The sequence below is a fragment of the Gambusia affinis genome, linkage group LG03, assembly GCF_019740435.1.
Source record: "Gambusia affinis linkage group LG03, SWU_Gaff_1.0, whole genome shotgun sequence".
Lineage (NCBI taxonomy): Eukaryota > Metazoa > Chordata > Actinopteri > Cyprinodontiformes > Poeciliidae > Gambusia > Gambusia affinis.
Genome location: NC_057870.1, coordinates 10,327,178 through 10,345,622, shown reverse-complemented (window position 1 = coordinate 10,345,622; position 18,445 = coordinate 10,327,178). Strand labels below are relative to the sequence as shown.

The window sequence follows — 18,445 nt, the reverse complement described above, 5'->3', positions numbered from 1 at the left end:
GCCTTGCTGCTGAAATGGAGCCTTGGCGAAAATTCAAACTGGGAGACTTGACCAGCTTCGCCACATCATCTAATCACCACGCCCGGCCGCAGCCAATCCGGAACGGAGCTTCACGCCGCTCCAGCCAATCGTCGTCCAATGACACCTTCAAAAGTTCAAGCTACCCTGGGGGCTTCCTGCTGGTCAGCTGTGCTTCGACCCACCTCCTCCCTGTCTCCACCTTCACCATGAGGGATGTCCTCCAGGATCCCCTGTTCTCTCCCTCTCCAGGCTCCGCTCCACGGTCCAGATTCACGGTCTTCTGCCGGGTCCGAGGGCCAAAGAAATTGTACCATTAAATCTTTTTAACTGCTGTTTTCTTCTCTGTGTGAGTCTCTCCAGATTGAAATGTGCTATACAAATAAAATTTGATTGATTTTGATTGAAGACAAAAACTGCTTCTGAGTTAAAAGAACATTAAGGCTTGTCTCAATTTTTCCAGAACACATCTTGATGATCCCCACGACTTTTAGAAAAACATCTTGTGGTCTGAAAACAAAACATTAAACTTTTTACATCTGGCGTAAAAGTAACACCGCATTTAAGAAAATGAACATCATGTGTCTTTGAGCTGAAACAAACTTAGTTTTTGCAGCAGAATAATGATCCAAAACTCACCAGTAATTTCACTTCTGAATACCTGAATAAAAGCAAAATGAAGACTTTGGAATGGCCTAGTCTAAGTCTCACCTGAATCCTATTGAGGTGCTGTGGCATGACCTCATGCTAGAAAACCCTCCAATATGGCTGAATTAAAACATTTCTACAAAGATGAGTGAGCCAAGATTCCTCCACAGCTGGAAAAGGCTCCTCGGAAGTCACAGCAAACACTTAATTGCATTTGGTGGTGTTAAGGGTGGCCCAACCAGTTATTAGGTTATGGGGCAATCACTTTTTCAAACAGGGCCATGTAGGTTTTATTTGTTTTTCTTTTCCTTCCTTGATAATAAACACCTTCATATAAAAACTTCCTTTTGTGTTTACTTGTGTTGTTTCTGACTAATATCTAAATTAGTTTGACGTTTTGAAACACTTCAAGTGGACATATTACACTTTTAAATCCTTACTTTTCACATGCAAGTTAGTCACTTGTGGCCTATATAAAGTAGAACTGAAATGGTTTGGTTTGAATTCCTCATTATTGTAGCTCTACAGACCCCTTTTACACCTATTCTGAGGCGTGTTTCAGAACAACTGGTTTTGCTTTTTAAATGTGAATGAGACATTTCACGCACAGCGTTCCACTCCACCTCGCTCAGCCATTTTTGTAGTTTGATAGCAACAACATAATTATCTGCCAGCAGAGAAACGTTTTACTCCTAACTACATTAAAGACGTCAATAACGGAAGACTTGTCCATCCAACCTTACATGGTGGAGCCAGAGTCTGACCCAGAGCAGGAAAATAAAGACAATGAACTTGCAGAACCACGCCCTCAAATGAACGCATCACAGTGGTGTTATTACACCCTCACCATCCATGCCAACTACTTACAGTAAGAAGCAGTTTAACTATAGCATCCATGCTTGTCAGATACCTATTGAAATATTAATGCTACCACGATATGAATGAAGTCTTGACATAATTAAGGAGTTAGCTAATGGAAGATTCAAGAATGTTAATGTATACATTTGGATCATGTGTTCCCCAAGACAAAAATTGCAACAACAAAGCCAAATAGTTATGTTCAAAACATCCAGTACAGTTATATCCTCAAGGGGGCAGCTAAAACCTAGCACACAGCGCTACCAGAAACAGAAGACTCAATTCTACTATCAAACTAACGGTCGGGATGTTATTATCAACATGCAAAATTCATGTCTAAACTAAGCTTTGCTTAGCGCTATTAGCATCTTACTGCTTTGCTGTGTTCCTTGTTTCTATACAAAGAAGGAATTGACTCTAAATCAAACAAAGTATTTCATAAAATCCCTTTTGATATTGGCAGAAGCTGCTGAAGAACTTGTCCGTAAGTGAAAAAAAGAAAATAAAAAATTAACCAGACACTTCGAAGAGGCTCTGATGCCGGGGGCGATGTAAGAAATTGTGTGCGTTAATATACATCAGAAGCTAACATTTTGACATGTCTACATGAAACCTTGGCAAAACTGAACTTGGACTACAAAATTGTTGTGAGAGAAGAAATGCCAGATACACCAAACTGATTAGCTGGAAGTCATGACCTATTTTAGCAGTTCCACAGCAAATAGACAAAAATACCATCACAGGCAATAGAGAAAAAATAATGGACAGAAAGATATAATCTAAAATGAATAAAAATACACCTACATGGCAACGGAAGAGAATAAATTGACATTCTCAATGTACACAAAAAAAATGTATTTAAGGGCTAAAAAAAGTGGATTTTACATAATATATCCCCTTTGAGTGCAACAAGCATGCAAAATAATAGGAAATCAGGAAGGGGCCAACACTGTACACTAGGGTAAATATATATACATGGGGCACCAAACTGAGTGTAGCCCAGGGCTCTACATCTTCATAGATTCAGCCCTGAATGTTGGCTTACTACATTAGTGTTACTCTAAAACTAGCAAAGTAAGAAACAAATATAATGGTGTTTCAGTTGTTACTTTTTGTGTTACAATAAAATAACAATAAATAGCTAACACTATTAGAACTGCAATGAATAATATGCTGTATTAATATTGCAACCGTTGGAATCATCACTGCTTTTCTCTTAGGCATAAAAGTAACTAGTACATGTTAAACATTTTAGTTGAATATTTCTTCCTCAAAGTCATCACACAGTGAAAAGCTCAAACTGACTCATGCCCGATGCAGAAGAAAACAGTGACGGCTAAAACATTTGAATCTCTCAAGCTCTGTTTCTCCCCCAGAAATGTTGCTCATAAATAACCAGGATATCTATTGGTCAGCAGACACACACTACAGGGGTAATCCTCAGTTTCTGAAGTTAAACACTATTCTTCCCACATTCATAAATTAGAGGGAGGTTCCTAATTCTACAATAGCCTATAGGGCTTCAGATTCATGTGGAAACCTGTCAGAGGGAGGAAGCATGTTTATGAATGAACATAGTGCTCCTCTGCCCGGGTTCAGGGAGAAGTCCTTTAAGTAAAGGGATGAGTAAGGGGAGGTGTGCTTGGTGTGGGGAAACGGCACCTGCTGCACTTTCATCACATGTGTATTTTTTATACGTTTTGTTGCAATGAATGCCAAAAAAAGGGGATTTAATAAACTTTGATGCAACAAATGTTGGAGAGGCATTAAGATCTGTGTCTGTTTGTCACATCTGCTTACTTTTAAAGTTTTTGTCACTTGAGATGCAACTACACATAATGTATTTGTTTTTTGATCATTTGTATTATTAACAAAGCTTTCTGCATAAATGGGTATACGGCTTATTGATGGCGGTGAATGCCAGCGGGCATTAGAACAGCGAGCGGCCATCTGCCAGCCTAACGAACTAGCAACCCCACCAGCTGCAGTCGCAAAACGCCCTACAAAGCAGGACATGCATGCAGCTTCTGACGTCTGCGGCCACACTGCGCTACAAAGCCCAGAAAAACCCAGGAGCGGAAACAATGAGAACCGAGCTTATAGGCGCCGCATTGGTCCGCAAATTGCAAGTTTTTTAAGAACAGGCTGCTGTTAAGAGCGCATCAGTTCATTTCGGGTGAGCGGTTCGTGAGATTATTCATTTTTTCACGCTGAAAAACCCCCACATACATAAAAAGACTCATGCAGGGGCACTTTAATACCCCGACATGGCGACGGCAAGAAAAGGGAGAGAGCTTTTTACTATTTTGGAAACTAGCGCGGACACAGAAAGTAGCACGGAGTGCGACAGCCAAGACGCCCCGCTTAATCTTTCGGCCGATGTGAAGTGGTTTGAAATTCCCAACAGAAAGCCGGACTCGGACGAGGAGGAAGACGAGGAGACGCGGGAGGCGGCGGAGGACGGCGAGGGAGAGAATGGAGTGACGAGCACGGCAGCCGCGGCGGAGACTGCGGACGCGGCCAGCCTGATCGCGGGAGGAGGCTGCAACATTATTCTGGTCACCGGCAGCAACGGGATCAAGCACGACGATGAGGACTACGCGGAGGACTGCTATTATTCCACCTCCACTAACTGCTCCGACACCAACTCTAACGATTCGGATATTGATTTCTCCGATCTGGAGGAGGAGGAGGAGCGCAGGAGCTTTTTCGGCTTTGAGGAGGACCTGGAGGAGGACTGCACGTCTCCAGACTTCTGGGGCGAACCGGACCAGGTGATCGCGATCGAACCGTTCTCCGCCGCCAGTGGCCCTCAGCACTCGCTCGGGGACGAAGCTGACACCCGTGACTATTTCCGGATACTCTTCCCAGATTCTCTTTTTGAACACATGGTAGAACAAACAAACAATTACGCCCTCTATCGGCAAAGGAGGAGTGGGAAATCAGACCCCCACTGGCACCCCACTGATGTTAGAGAGATGAAAGCTTATGTGGGTCTGAATATTCTGATGGGTATCAATCAGCTTCCAGACACTGACATGTACTGGGCCAGTGACATTTTTATTGGGAATGCAGGTTTTAAAAAAACTATGACAGCCAGACGCTTTGAGAAACTCACCCAGTATCTCCAGCTTTGTGACCGGGACTCTGAGCCTGTGCGTGGGGAGCGTGGATATGATGGCCTTTTTAAAATCAGGCCTCTCCTGGATGTGGTGGAGAACACAATGTGGGATGCATACTCGCCCAACCGCTGCTTGACCATAGATAAGTGCGCCATTGCCACAAAGCGGCGCTTCTCTCCCACCCAGTACATGTCCTCCAAGCCCCTGAGGAAGGGGCTGACAGTATGGATGCTGTGTGACTCCCGCTCAGGCTACTGCCACAGGACAAAAATCTATGTAGGTAAACCCAGCGATGATGAAGCAGCGGCCTCTTTGGGTTACAGGGTGGTGAGCTCTCTAGTGCGAGGTCTGGAGGGTCAGTACCACCATGTGTTCATGGACAGCTTTTTCACCTCTGTGCCCCTCCTCCAGAGACTGCTGAGGGATGGACTGTACGCCTGTGGGCCTTGTCAGGCCGGGCGAAAAGGTTACCCAGAAGTCCTCCGCCCTCGTAACTTGGGAAAGCTGTGTCAAGGAGAATTCTACCAGTGCCAGCGTGGCAACCTGGTTGCTACGGTGACCCGGGATATCAAGATGGTTAGCTGCCTCTCCACCAACTCCACACCTGGGATCGTGGGAATCAGTCCGGGCCGTCAGCAGCTTGACACAGATGGAGATGGGGAGAGCGACAGCCTGGATGGGTCTAGTTTCTCCTTCGGTGTACCCCGACCTCTGCCACTGCTGCTGTACCAGGAGAACATGAGGGGAGTGGACCTGTGTGACCAGCTGAGGGAATGCTACCAGGTCGGAAGGCCATGCAAGAAGTGGTGGCGCTATTTCTTGTGGTTTTATGTGAATCTGTGCATCGTCAACGCCTATGTAATACTTAGGGAGAGTCGTGGGGGCACACCGCCAGCGGGCTTCAACGGGAAGCAGTTCACCCAGCGCCACTTCCGCGTGCGGCTAGCACAGCAGCTGATTGGAGACTACCAGGGGGCGAGGGGCATGGAGCGGGCAGCACGCAAGAGGCACGCAGACTCACCCATAGAGTATGGACATCGGCTGGAGCGCATGTCGGAGCGCTCTCGGCGATGCAGGAACTGCACAAACAAGGGGCTGAGACATGAAAGTGTGTTTGGCTGCAAGATATGCAACGTCCACCTGTGCAGGGGTGGCTGCTTCTCTGAGTTTCATAAATAATTCTGAACTGATTATTTTGGTTTATTTGTTTTTTTACATTTCTGTAATCAAACAACTTCTGTCATTGTTTTGTTTTTTTTAACCATAAAAGAAATGTAATTCCAAAGGTTACCACTACAAGTGCACAGTATAGCCACACACTTTATGTAGAGATAGTTTTAGGTTAGAGGTATTATTGCACGAATAATAGAGAAAATAATTAAAAAAGCTGTAGATTCTTTTAAATAGTTGAATGTTTTTGGCATCTTGCCTTCTGTAACACTGACAAAATTGCCTTGTATCTCTTTTTATACATTTAAATATTGTAAACATTTTATATGAAAAAAAAAAAACAAGAAAGCAAATGTTTCTGCACTCATAATAGATCACAAAATGTTTACGATGGGAAGTTTATCTTTCTCTTTTTTCCAAAATAAAGACTTCATTATGATGAACTTAACTGAACCCTAACCTCAGTTTTTGTGGTCTTAGGCATGAAAAGCAACACCAAGGTTAATGAGCCTACAAGATTAGACCCTTTAGAGAATCAGAGCTTTAATGAATATTCTTAAATACTTTTTGGTTAGGACCTTTAACGGGACACAGCTTGGAGCAATTAGAGGGTAGAAAAAGCCCCTCGGTCTTTCCAGCCAATGGACTAAGAGATTCAGTTTCTCCTTCCAATAGCAGCCATCTGTGGCCCATTTACAACATATCCAAACTTGTGGTACTTGTCACTGTCAAAACTGTGGAGAGGAATAAACACCGTGTTTTTGATGCAATAATCTTTGATGGGCACATTAGAGGAAGTACATAGGGTAATGACATTTTAAGTTAGTACATAGTTATTTAAACAAGCACGGGTTGGATAAGAGCTGCTTGATCAGGCCGCAGCCATGAAGAGAGTTTAGTTGAAGATTTTGAACATCTTTTAAAAAGAGCTTTTGAATTTATTCTGCTGTAGGCTGCTAAGGCTGCATGTAGGCAGAGATAGGCCACTTCAGCAGGGCAGACTACCCGTCTCCAGCGTGCCTCCGTCTGAGGTCTCTCTCCTTCTTTAGCTGTCTATCTCGTTATCACGCTCTCTCTCTCCAGGCTCTACTGTGCCATCCCACACACACACATACACACGCACACGCCCGGTCACGCACCCATATCACACAGAGGCACACACATCCTCCCCTCCCTTCCCCTTCACTGCGCTCTCCTGCTTTCTCTCTCTCTCTCAGCCGTTCCCCAGCTGGGAGAGGGTTAGTCAACTGGACGCCCATCCCGCTGATCTGCGGGAGCCCCCGTGGGGAGTTGCCATGGCAACCGTGGCCGAGGAAGACAGGGAGTCGCCGGCAGGCCCACATGGTTGTCATGGCGCTCGTTCTGGCTACGGCAGTGGGAGGTGCCAGAGGCCACACCTCCGTGCTCAGCTCTCCAAAAGTACAGAGGGCTGTGGTATGGTGGTGTGTAGTGCAGTGTGTGTTTGTGTGTGTTATAGGAGCTGACTGGCTCGTAGCCTGCACACCCTGCGCAGAGCCAGAATGGTTACCAGGCAGGCTCGACTACAAGCAGAGTCAAGACTACAGCCACTGCCAAATCTGAGCCAGTGTAATTTTCTAGAAACGTCTTCATGCAGGTGTTGCTGGGGATTAGATGAATCTATCTCAATGTGTCCCTCATAATATCCAATCAACATCCCCTGCACAAAGAAGGATGAGGCAGGTTAAGCTACATTTGGGCTATTTATGGGGCAAGTGAAAAGCTTCAATGCTCAAACACACTCATTTGAGCAGTATGCGATCAAACTTTTAAATTCTAATATGGCCTTTTTAGGCACCGAAAAGAAAAGTTTTATTCCAAAAAAACGTGTGAGTACAGTGTTTCTTTTCTATTAGTTTTGTGTAAATCATGGAGTTCTGTCTAAGCTGACTCTTTCTGTTTCCTGGACGCAATTTTTCCTGGAGGAACCTCGACCATAAAATGTGCAGTGCTTTCCGTCTCTGGTCCAGGAAGATCTCAGAGTCTATGTCAAGAACATGGGCCTGCTTTCACTTACATGTACTGTCAAATCATAAATGTTCCCTTGAGGAACTCTTTCCTTTGTTGCAATATGAATGCTTAGGCAAGGAAGATTCTGAAAAAGCTTTACCATCTAAATCTAATCCTAATTTTAGTTTTTTGACTCATATTTTGTATAGAGTTTAACACAGGCATATTTAGAAAAGAAAACTAGTCTATACTAACCTTTATGGTTTTATTTGAAGGCTGAAAATGTATCAAACTTAACTATTTTTAATTAGAAAAATGAAAAGAAAATAATTTCTACAATTTTTTTTGTCCTTGTTTCACTCAGGTGTCTTTGAACACATCTACAGTACATGTGTTCAAACACACATTAGCAGGACTTTGGAGAACTTGACTGAGGAGATAATCCATCCATCCATCCATCCATCCATCCATCCATCCATTTTCTTTAACCCTTGTCCCCAGTAGGGTTGGGAGGTGTGCTGGTGCCTATCTGCATGAAGACATCTGGGGCGAGAGCCAGGGTCACCCTGGACAGGTTGCCAGTCCATCGCAGGAGGAGATAATTCATCCATTTGATTTTGGTGTATTGGTCCAAGGACACGTCCCTGCAGGACGCTGGGCATTGAGGACTGGAATTAAAGTTTCCTGCTTTAGAGAATTTGTGGTTCACACCAGTTCTGTCAGACTCCAGGAATGGATCAGACTTCCAGCAAACTACTGTAAGAACCTTATGGAAGAAAACACAAAACGTTTAACCCAAGTCTGCATACTGAGGAAATCTATTTCCTCTGATTACTATGGAATTTAGGAAATAGAAACAATTTTAGTAAGTCTGACTGTCTTTCATCAAGAGATGTTTGGTCTGACTTAACTTCAGACAGAGAAAAAAACAAATGTGTACATCTTTATATTCAGTGAATGTACACTTCTAATGTCTAACCAGATGCATATACATGTGAAAAATGTAACCTTATCATTTACACCGGTGATATAAATGACAGATCACATAATTTGGAGTTAGATGAACTTATTACTTTCACCTCTGTGTGTACTTGTCTATATGACCTGTACATGTCATTTCATAACAGCAGTTTATATTTCATCTTCTGTTTTATACTTGGAACAAATAGTTACAAGTACATACAAAACAAAATGTTTTGTATGTATGAATAAGTCACATGACTTATTCAACTTAATGACTTGAACTGTTCTTGCTCATGAATGTTCTTTTAAGCAGTAAGTTAAAAGAACACCTGGATCCTTTAAAGACTGAGAAGGTTCTGTAGAGGTATTATCTGTAATGGTTTCCATATGTGTTGTAGAAAGATGTCCTGTTACATTGAGTTTCTACATAAAAAAGTTAGTTTAAGTTAAATGGACACTTTTGTGTGTACACCCAACTGATAAAGTGGATTCTTTTCCTAAAATGTGCCTTGCAAAACTTTTCAGATTTTATGATAAGGCAGCTGTGGGTCAAGTAGGAAGATACAAGATGATGACTATCTTGTAGGCAGAAATATAGGGATCAGTTCCAGCCTCCTTTAATGCTTTAAAGAGCCTACGAGCAAGGCAATTAACTCCAATTTGGCTCCCAATCAGTGTCTGAAATTGGATGCTGGTCCACATAAAGCGAAAGGACATTTACGTTCAAATCATTTCACAAGAAACTATTGTACCTCAATTGCATATTATTCATTTTAATTGGCCTGCTGAGAGGTGAACCTCTGCTTCAGTCTCAAATCATTTACATCATCTAACTGTTTTTCTTATTGTCTCGATTTAGCTCCATCCATCCATCACCTCATCAACTCTGACCAGCTTCAATATGCCAGCTGACAAAGAGCATCCCCTCTGTGTGACTCTCCCAACACAATGTTTTGTAGTTGGGATGATGTGTTCAGGGCAATGTGCTGTGTTAGTTTTTTTAACTATATATGTGTTCTTTATTTAGGCCAAAAAAATGTACTCAACCAAAACATCTCTGATAGCACCCTATATGGCTTGTGGCAATTCTTAAATAGGATTTGTCATGCCTTTCTTTCAACAATTGTTTTCATATTGCCACATTTATATAAAGGGCGCATTTGTCTTTTCAATGTCACAGATTCTACCTGAGATTTGGAGATTAATTTCCCCAAAAGTCTATCCTTGACTTTTCTGTCAAAAGAAATCCCAGTGAAGCATGTTGATACACAATGAAGCATATTGATACACAAACATATTTGAAATATTTATGAATACTTTTGCATCGGAGGCATTGGACCTACCCCAATCTTTTTCATTTTCAAATTAATTCATTAAATAGTTAAATGTTTCTTTTCAAAAATCATATATTTCGTTTATTTGGATACATTATCCCCAAAATGTATGGTTCCGTTTTTCAATTGAGATCCGGATTGCTCTGCACATTTTCCTCTTTAAAAATTTGATATTTGGTTTTTGACCCAAGTAAAACGGGACTATTTGACATATTTTACCCAAGTTTTTATTTTTGATGTTTAATGTGGGATATACCAGTGATTTATAACATATATCGAAACAACGGAACAGGTCTAGATTTTCAACAAAATCATTTAAGTTAAACATACCGTACTACCACTACTTTACTATGGCTGACATCTCCATCTAGTGGACATGCACACTACAGTGTTGAACAGCATTTCAAGTTTAGACAGCAACAGAAATCATTCTTGTAAGTAATGTAAATGCAGTTACAAAAATGTCAATAGCTCCATACATGGCCATAAACCCTGCACTACTATCTGAAAGTAATGTACGTATTTATACCCTTTTGTTCTTGCTCGTGAATTTTCTTTTAATCAGGAAGTTTTCTGAACCAGATGGATCGTTTTGGTTTTTGTTGAAGAGGTTTTGGCGAACCCTGGAGGATGACCAGAGGAAGTTTAATTTCGGCGTCTCTCAGCAAAGGGACGCCAAGAGTGATCTGTAGAGGGTAGAATCATAAAAATAAAAATTGTATCTTGTGAACACAGGAAAAATGACAACACCTGGATGACTAAACTATTTAACAGTAGCGCATGCCTCACTTTGTCTCTTACCCCAGTGAACAATTGTATTCTGAGAGCTCACATGCAAATCTATTTGAGTGGATGGCAAGATGGAACAGGTTGAGCTGTAATATGAAACGCCTCCCTCGATGAGGCATGAGGCGTCTAACCCCTCCTCCTCCTCACTCTGTCTTTCCCATCATGCAGTTAGTTTCTGGAGCTGTTTTCATGATTCGATTCATGCACTTAAAAATGTTTAGTTTGTGAAATAAATGAAAACATTTAGCAACAGTGTGGATTTCTGAAAACAGCAGCCCTCTTATTTCATGTATAGTTCTAATATTGCATGATAATATTAATAAACACTCATGTGAGATGGCTGTCTGAATTTATTATACAACAATAAATACCTTGATTCTGTACTCCAGATTCATCATGCTGCAGTTGAAGAAGGTAGCAGGAAGGTGTGGAGGGATGATCAATACTTTGGTTACAGTGTGACTGCTCTCAGCTGGAACAGCGTCTCCTATCCCGAACAAGATGACCTTTGTTTCCACTTTCTTCTTTGAATGGGCCACAAAGGTTAGCTTCTCACACAGGTAGAACTTTGGTGTTACAGAGTGTCCAGACTCATTGAGTACCTCCACAAAGACTCCCATTGCCTCTCCTACAGTTTTACATTCAAACAGATGTAAAAAGAAAAAAAAAACATTTTAGAAATAGGCATTGAAGGAATATATTTCTGAGGATTGATGAGTTTTGATCATGTTAATGTTTAGCTCAGTTAATAAATATTTCTGAGGACATTATAAAGTTCAAGTAATCCATACATAAAAAAATCAGCATAAGTAAATCTGGGGAATTAAACGTGGAATTAAATTTGAAAAAAAAAAAAAAAACAAACAAACAATTAAAAACACTTGAAGAAATCTTTTTAGTACAAAAGATCTTGAAAATAATGGGATGTGAGCTCTTCTGAGCTCTCTGATGCTTAGTGCTTGCCAAAGATTTTTTTTATTGAATTTCAGTCAGGCCTTCTTCTCAGTTCATCCTTCCTTCAAAAATATGAACTTTACAAGTGCTGTGCTTGACAAAAGCCCCATACCAAAATGTTTTTACCTCCTAGAATCCATGATGCCATGCTGCTTTGTGGATAATGTGAAATATCATTTCCTACATGTGTGTGCAGTGACACTGAAAGTGTTAAATTTAATCTCATCAATAGGTTCTGTTCTTCCTTTGTTTCACTGGCTTCTCTAAATGCTCTGTGTCAACGTTTGAACTGCCGTTGTGCTTTTCTTCAGCAGTGAAGTCTTGGGTGCTTAGCAAGCACGGAGGTACTGGTGCTGAAAGCACTACCTGTTTTCTTTAAAACCTCTGCACTTGCTCCAAGAAGCATGCAGAAAATTTGAGATTGCATGATAAAGCCAGTGATAAAAAGGATGTGTGGTGTCATATGAAATCCTGTAGTTCTCAACTTCCAAAATTAATATTTTCTCTCCATTGTTCTTTAACTTTGTCTGCCTTGAATATTGACTGAATAAATTTCAAAATTTAATCCACATGTTTTATGTATATGCCATAACAGATGCGTGCTGACAGCATATGTATAAATATACCCATATTTTCATTAATACAGCTAATATTTTGAGAAATATAGTCTGTCCTGGTGAATTATTTTGAAAATGTGGATGCAGTGTATGCATTTTCCTGTTATAGCGGTGTGATTTTTGAAGACTGAAACTTGCCCTGGCATTCCGCAGAAAAAATAATCGGCTTTAGTTTTGGTCAGTGGCATAAATCTTGCAAGGATGCAAATTGTCATGATCAGTTTATGGGTGAAAAAATATTCTTTCCACTTTTAAATTATGGCCCTAATGGTCATTCAAAAAAACAAAAATTGGCATTAATATGTTTAGCAACAATTGTGAAGTTCTTGTAACAGGTCTTTACTTGTGAACTTTGTAAAATACTTATTATATCATACCTTGGAGTAAACTATTTAAGAATAACTACGAATGGTTTCCAAACACTCACAAATTTAATTGGTTTTCTTCCTTTCTCTTCTCTTTTCCAGCCTTTTGGATACTTATTTTCTCTGATGCATGTGTGAAATCTACTTACCTTGCTTTAAGCCCATTTTTTCAGAGGTCACATTCATAGTAACCTTCCCAGAGCCACAAAACGAAATCCTGGTTGCATGCTGTTGCTCCTGCAATATCATATCGACACGTTCAGAGAAAATAATTTCAGACTTTCAGATTTCCTTTCAGATGAAGTGGAAAACAAGGAAATCAAAAATAATTTCTCACCTTCAGGCCAATGATTATCATTTCTGATTTGGAGGCAAAAGGAAACTCAGAGCTGGTTAGAAAGGGAAACTCAGTCTTGGTTTTGTGTACAAGCCAAATCGATTGAGTCAAATGAGCCCGCAAACTATATGTGATCTCACCACTTTTGCCTTTATAAGATGAGGGCATGTCTCTGTAAGGGGGGGAACCCAAAGATAACATTATTTTTTAATCTAAGTTTTTATATGCAGCTTAAAGTCAGTTCACATCTGGGAATAACTCATACCTGCTTGGAATCACAAAGCTGAATGGAAAAACATTAATCCCAGCACCCATGATTTCTGAACCTTAGAAGAGAAATAATGTTGCTCTAAATGGGAATTCACCAATTATTGTAACAGAAAAAAATCTCAGAAAATAAATCACAAAGCATACTTACCATCTCCCTTGTTTTTATCCTGAAGAATGATATGCTCAAAATAGAAGTACTTCTTCTTGTTGCTCCGAACAACAGAGTTTTGTCCTTCTTGCTCATACCAAGTCACCTTAGCCTTTCCCTTAGCTCGGACCAAAAAGCTCTGCACTTTGATCTCCTTGGTGGTTACCACAGTTACTTTTCCAGAAAGAATGTCCCCTGGGGAGTAGGTGCCTTGGTCCTTCACTCTGTCATACTCCACTGAGAATTGCTTCACAGTCATGACAGGACAACATCCAACAGTTGATGCAAAGCCCTGTGATAAAAGATCTATGCGCTTAAATGCATTCTCCTGACAGCTTAAACTGAGTTAAAATTAGGATGATGACCTCTCTTTGATAAATAGGGATACTGGCGATACTGGAACAATGGACTGCAGTGCAGAACTGGTAACTGTGTCAGAACAGATCACGTAATCAATCCTGCAGGTGTCCTTTTCACAGAGGTAACTCTAGCCAGGACGGTGAAGGCTACATTGGTTTAAGTGAATGTGCAAAGGGATGATGTATTGCATGTGTGCAAGTTTATTTTTGCTTTAGCAAGAATCGGTACAAAGAATCAGTCAGTCAATAGTAAACCATTTTATATATGTATTCTGTAGTTATTTGTAAACAAAAAGGTGGAGAAATTTTTTTTTTAAAGATTCAAAAATTACAACTTTTAGTTTATTAAAAATACACTTGAAACAACACAAATTGGACCAAAGTGCAGTTTAACAAAAAAAATACATTATTCAGCCTGAAAAGAGTTAATTACAACAAGTAAAATAAATAAAACTGGGGATAAAAAGGGATCAAATAAAATTAAAATGTAAACAAATATGAGCATAGTATGTTTAAATTGAGGTAAAAGGTTACATGAATCAAATATTAATCTAAAGAGGTTACTTCTAAGAGATGCTAAAATGATGATGTACAATCTTAAAAACCAGAAGTCAATAGAAAGAGGCCCCCATCACTATTCCCATCTCATCAAGTATTTTGTAGCCTATTTAAAGAAGACTTGATCCCTTTTCCACCAGACTCAGACAAAAACAGTCAATATAAACATATTGGTTAATTAGTATAGGTAGCATTGCCACGGCCCACTCATTATGACTTAAATAAGATACCCATCCATCCATCCATTTTCTGGTCACCTTTGTCCCTAATGGGGTCGGGAGGGTTGCTGGTGCCTATCTCCAGCTGCGTTCCGGGCGAGAGGTGGGGTTCACTCTGGACAGGTCGCCAGTCTGTCCCAGGGCTTAAATAAGATACATCTTAACCAAATTAAGTAATTTTCATTGCATTTTAAGATCTCAACTCTAGCAGCTGTTAAAAAAGTAAAAATGTATGCAAAGTTAACCAAACCCAAGCCAAAAGGTTTACTGAAGGCTGGTGAAATGAACCCGTCTATTGGTTTAGTGCAATCGAGATAGTGAAGGAGACTCCTATAGAAAGATTCAAATTATAATATCAACAGGATGAAATTCTCTGTTGAGTGGTAGAGTGAAGCTGAGAGACTACAATCAGCTAAAACTGGCATCTTTTATGTTAGTTATTGCAACTACCTTAGCACTGCTTTTGTTCAATTTCTGTTATATTATATAGGATAGAAAAATGGATTATTTGCAGCTGCAGTACCCTCAAGTGAGACAAGGATTAGGTTTCATTTTCCCTGTCTGGATCATTTCTGACTCTGATCCAGCTGGATGTAGATACATTTCAAACTGTGCATCAAAGGTTCCAATGGCTTCTAATTGCCTATCTTTAGCATTCAGTGGACAGAGAGGAGGTGGTCTTCCTGGCTGTATACATTTCTGGCCTATCACAAAGCCTTTTATCAACATTACATTACATACCTTAGACATTTCTTTAAAAGGAAAACCTAGTTTGAATTCATGTTAAAGTCACCTGCAGTAGCTGTTTCCTAAAGGAAATAATCTCAGTCATGTTTTCTTTGGCTCAATTGTGCAGCAAATTTGTCAAATTGTGCTGTAGACAACACAGGTGATGAGGTGAGGCGAGGTTGGAAAAAAACTGCTGCTGGTGTGTCATACAAAAACCATAATATTCCCATTTAAAGGAAGTCTTAAAAATTTAGTTCTTTAAACTCAAAAAGGAAAAGCAGGGTACATTGTGTATTCTTCATAGGGAGGTGGAGGACCCATTGGTTGTGACATCCAGGCTGGCTGATTTGGACGTCCAGAAGGATCCTCCTCAGATAGCTCAGGTATGATGACAATGGGGAGTTTGACCACTAAGTCTGTCTCACATGTGATTTCTAGGTATACCTGGGAGGAAAGAAATGGTAAATAGTCCCTTCTTTTCAGCTAGATTTTATACACACACGCCAACACACGCACTGCCATCTCGTAATGTCTTAGACTGGACTGTGTAAACAAAAAGCAACTCTGTCCCACAGGTGACTCTTACCTTTAATCTGTACTCTAACTTAATGATGGAACAGTTCAAAATGGACGGGGAAAGCTCTCGAGGGATGGCGATCTCCTTTATTACTGTTTTTTTGCCAGAGAATGATTCAACTGCATCTGTCTTTTCCTTCAGTATCTCATGTTTCTGAATTTTACTTCGGTTTATGCCAAAGTAGCTCTTCTTCTCATCAAGTACAAATTTAGGTTTGACTGAACGACTTGAGAGATTCTCAATTTCAAGCCGGACCCGGAGGGCCTCACCTATACAATGAAGAGACATAGTCAGCTTCCATCATCACACACCAAGACAATATAATGAAAATATAATTTAAGGCCAGAATGATTGAACAAGGGGACAATTAACAGATTAGAACATATCTTCCATAGTTGAACATGCTTTTGGAGCGAAGAACATACTAGACACATTTACTTTAAATCTTTTGGTCCTTGTATAAACTAGGACTATATTCAGCCCCTTTTACTCTTTTTCCTCTAAATAAAGTCCAGAGCAATGTATGCATACATTTATACTATTTGAAATATCCCAACATTGTTTTTCCTACAACAGACTCTGTGAATCTTCAAAGTCCTGCAATATAACAATATAATACAGTGCATAAGGTCTATTGAAGAACTAATTGTACTTGTAAGTCAGCATGTTCAGTTTCACAAACCAGATACTTGCCTTGTTTGTATCCTCTCTGCCTTGTGTGGACACTCATTGAAACCTTTCCAGAGCCAAGAGCAATGTTTTTGTTCATGGTTCCATGTTGACGGGCCTGAAATGGCATTACATCATTGTGATTTACATAAATGCTTGTTCTCTATTTCTTAATTCACTAAAGTGTGACAATTTCTTAACAGTTCTTTCTCACCATAAGTCCTGATCCTGATGCCTTACACACAAATGTAAAGTGAGTTTCAGCTTTTTTTGTCAGCTTCATTGGCTGCTTGAGCTCTGCCTTCAACGTATGAACAATTTGACCAAAGACTGAGCAGAAAGATGAAGGTATTTTTCGGCTAAACAAAATTGTGAAAAAAAGGATTACAGCCTGACGAGAGACAACAACATGAACTCTAGAATAAATAAAGGAATCATACCTGTTTGGTACCTTGAAGCTGAAAGGAAAGACATGCTTTCCGATTTCAATGACGTTCCAGTCTGGAACAGGAAAAGCTTTTGTTTAATTAATATCATCAACTCTTGTTAAATTAGTGAAATAAAATTATATGAACAGTGAATTTAAATCATACGTCACCATCTTGTTCTCCTTCCTTCAGGATATCCTGCTTGATTTGATAATATTTTATTTTTTCCAGGCGAGTGTGATCATCCCTCTCATCCTCCCTGTCTATTATGTTCCCATAATAATTAACTAAGCGAAGTGAAGCTTTTCCCGTAGCTTTAAAAACAAGTGACTGGATTCTTGTTTTCTTCACGGCTTCTAGGATGATCCGACCATTTATGGTATCTCCGTTGGTAAAAATGTTCCTTCTGTTGATGGCATCATATTCAATCTGAAAGTGTTTGATGGTCATTTTCATCAGAGTGAGAAGCACAAACCAAGTAGAAGTTCGACCCGTGTGAACACAACAGTCCTCCTTAGCAGTGCCAGCCTGCCAAAGAATAAACACTGCAAGTGAGCTCGTAAATCCTGACAAACCTGTTCAGATTGTGTGATGACAAAACGTGTAACTGGTTTGGACACCTTGAGGTGTGCATTCGGGGAAAAAATAACATAGGGTCATGAAAACACGGCAGTAATTTTTTGAAAAGATAAAAGAAAAAGGCAGATTTCAGTGTTCAGATATGTAGCGCATGTTGTTTTTGAAAGCATCCTTTTGATTATCTTATTTTATATAGGAATTAAAAATGTGAAACTTTGTTACGCTGTGTCATTGTATCATAATAGTTTTCTTGTTAACAAAAAGCTAATTTAAATGACAATGGAGTGAAACTGTTAAACTTTAATGAATGAGATATTAAAAGCTGGCCAGGAGAAATAAACAAAGGTTGTTGAAGCAGAGACACTTTGAAGAGTTGATAGATAAAAAAAACTTGGTCTTCTTAAGTGTTGAAACATTTGCTTGATCATCCAGATTGTGATCATGCTCTTAAGATTGTGAAATGTTTTTGTACAAATTATGATAACATGTAGTAAAAATATCTCAGTTCAGCTCTCAGGCCTTCTGGAGAACTGACTTTGTGATATAAACCTCTTCTTGTAACTCCTGAGAGTTGGATCAGTTGATAAAGACGTATGAAGAGATGGTAGAGCGAGTCAATGAGGTACTACAGTGCCTGAACAACCTAACAAAGAAAATAAAATACTCCAACATTTAGCTATATCAATGAATAATCACGGTTGTTGATCTTTTATACATAAAGAAACATTCTTTTTAAATTGTATATTAGGTAATTTTGCATGTATCTC

General features: G+C 40.0%; 2 protein-coding genes across 2 annotated transcripts; both read right to left on the bottom strand.

Moving 5' to 3' along the window:
* Positions 1–10,368: 10,368 nt before the first annotated feature.
* LOC122827917 (arrestin domain-containing protein 3-like) lies at positions 10,369–13,820 on the bottom strand. The gene is made up of 6 exons (XM_044111017.1): positions 13,562–13,820; positions 13,409–13,469; positions 13,144–13,315; positions 12,956–13,043; positions 11,242–11,498; positions 10,369–10,767 (listed from the first exon to the last, which is right to left on the bottom strand). Exons 1-6 carry the CDS (start codon positions 13,818–13,820, stop codon positions 10,639–10,641), a joined length of 966 nt encoding a protein of 321 aa, XP_043966952.1. The 3' UTR covers positions 10,369–10,638.
* A 281-nt stretch (positions 13,821–14,101) lies between these two features.
* On the bottom strand, positions 14,102–17,633 carry LOC122827916 (arrestin domain-containing protein 3-like). Its single transcript, XM_044111016.1, has 6 exons — positions 17,270–17,633; positions 17,112–17,172; positions 16,886–17,030; positions 16,696–16,789; positions 16,012–16,271; positions 14,102–15,869 (listed from the first exon to the last, which is right to left on the bottom strand). The coding sequence occupies exons 1-6, from the start codon at positions 17,553–17,555 to the stop codon at positions 15,690–15,692; spliced, it is 1,026 nt and encodes a 341-aa protein (XP_043966951.1). The 5' UTR covers positions 17,556–17,633; the 3' UTR covers positions 14,102–15,689.
* Between the last annotated feature and the right edge of the window lie 812 nt (positions 17,634–18,445).

Excerpts from the sequence above, each read along its gene's own strand:
- LOC122827917 (XM_044111017.1), bottom strand. The coding sequence starts at position 13,820 with ATGACTGTGAAGCAATTCTCAGTGGAGTATGACAGAGTGAAGGACCAA. Across the intron at positions 13,470-13,561 it reads GGATAAAAACAAGGGAGATG|GTTCAGAAATCATGGGTGCT; the intron begins GTAAGTATGCTT and ends TTCTCTTCTAAG. Across the intron at positions 13,316-13,408 it reads AGCTTTGTGATTCCAAGCAG|AGACATGCCCTCATCTTATA; the intron begins GTATGAGTTATT and ends CCCCCCTTACAG.
- LOC122827916 (XM_044111016.1), bottom strand. The coding sequence starts at position 17,555 with ATGAAAATGACCATCAAACACTTTCAGATTGAATATGATGCCATCAAC. Across the intron at positions 17,173-17,269 it reads GAAGGAAGGAGAACAAGATG|ACTGGAACGTCATTGAAATC; the intron begins GTGACGTATGAT and ends TTCCTGTTCCAG. Across the intron at positions 16,790-16,885 it reads CATCAGGATCAGGACTTATG|GCCCGTCAACATGGAACCAT; the intron begins GTGAGAAAGAAC and ends ATGCCATTTCAG.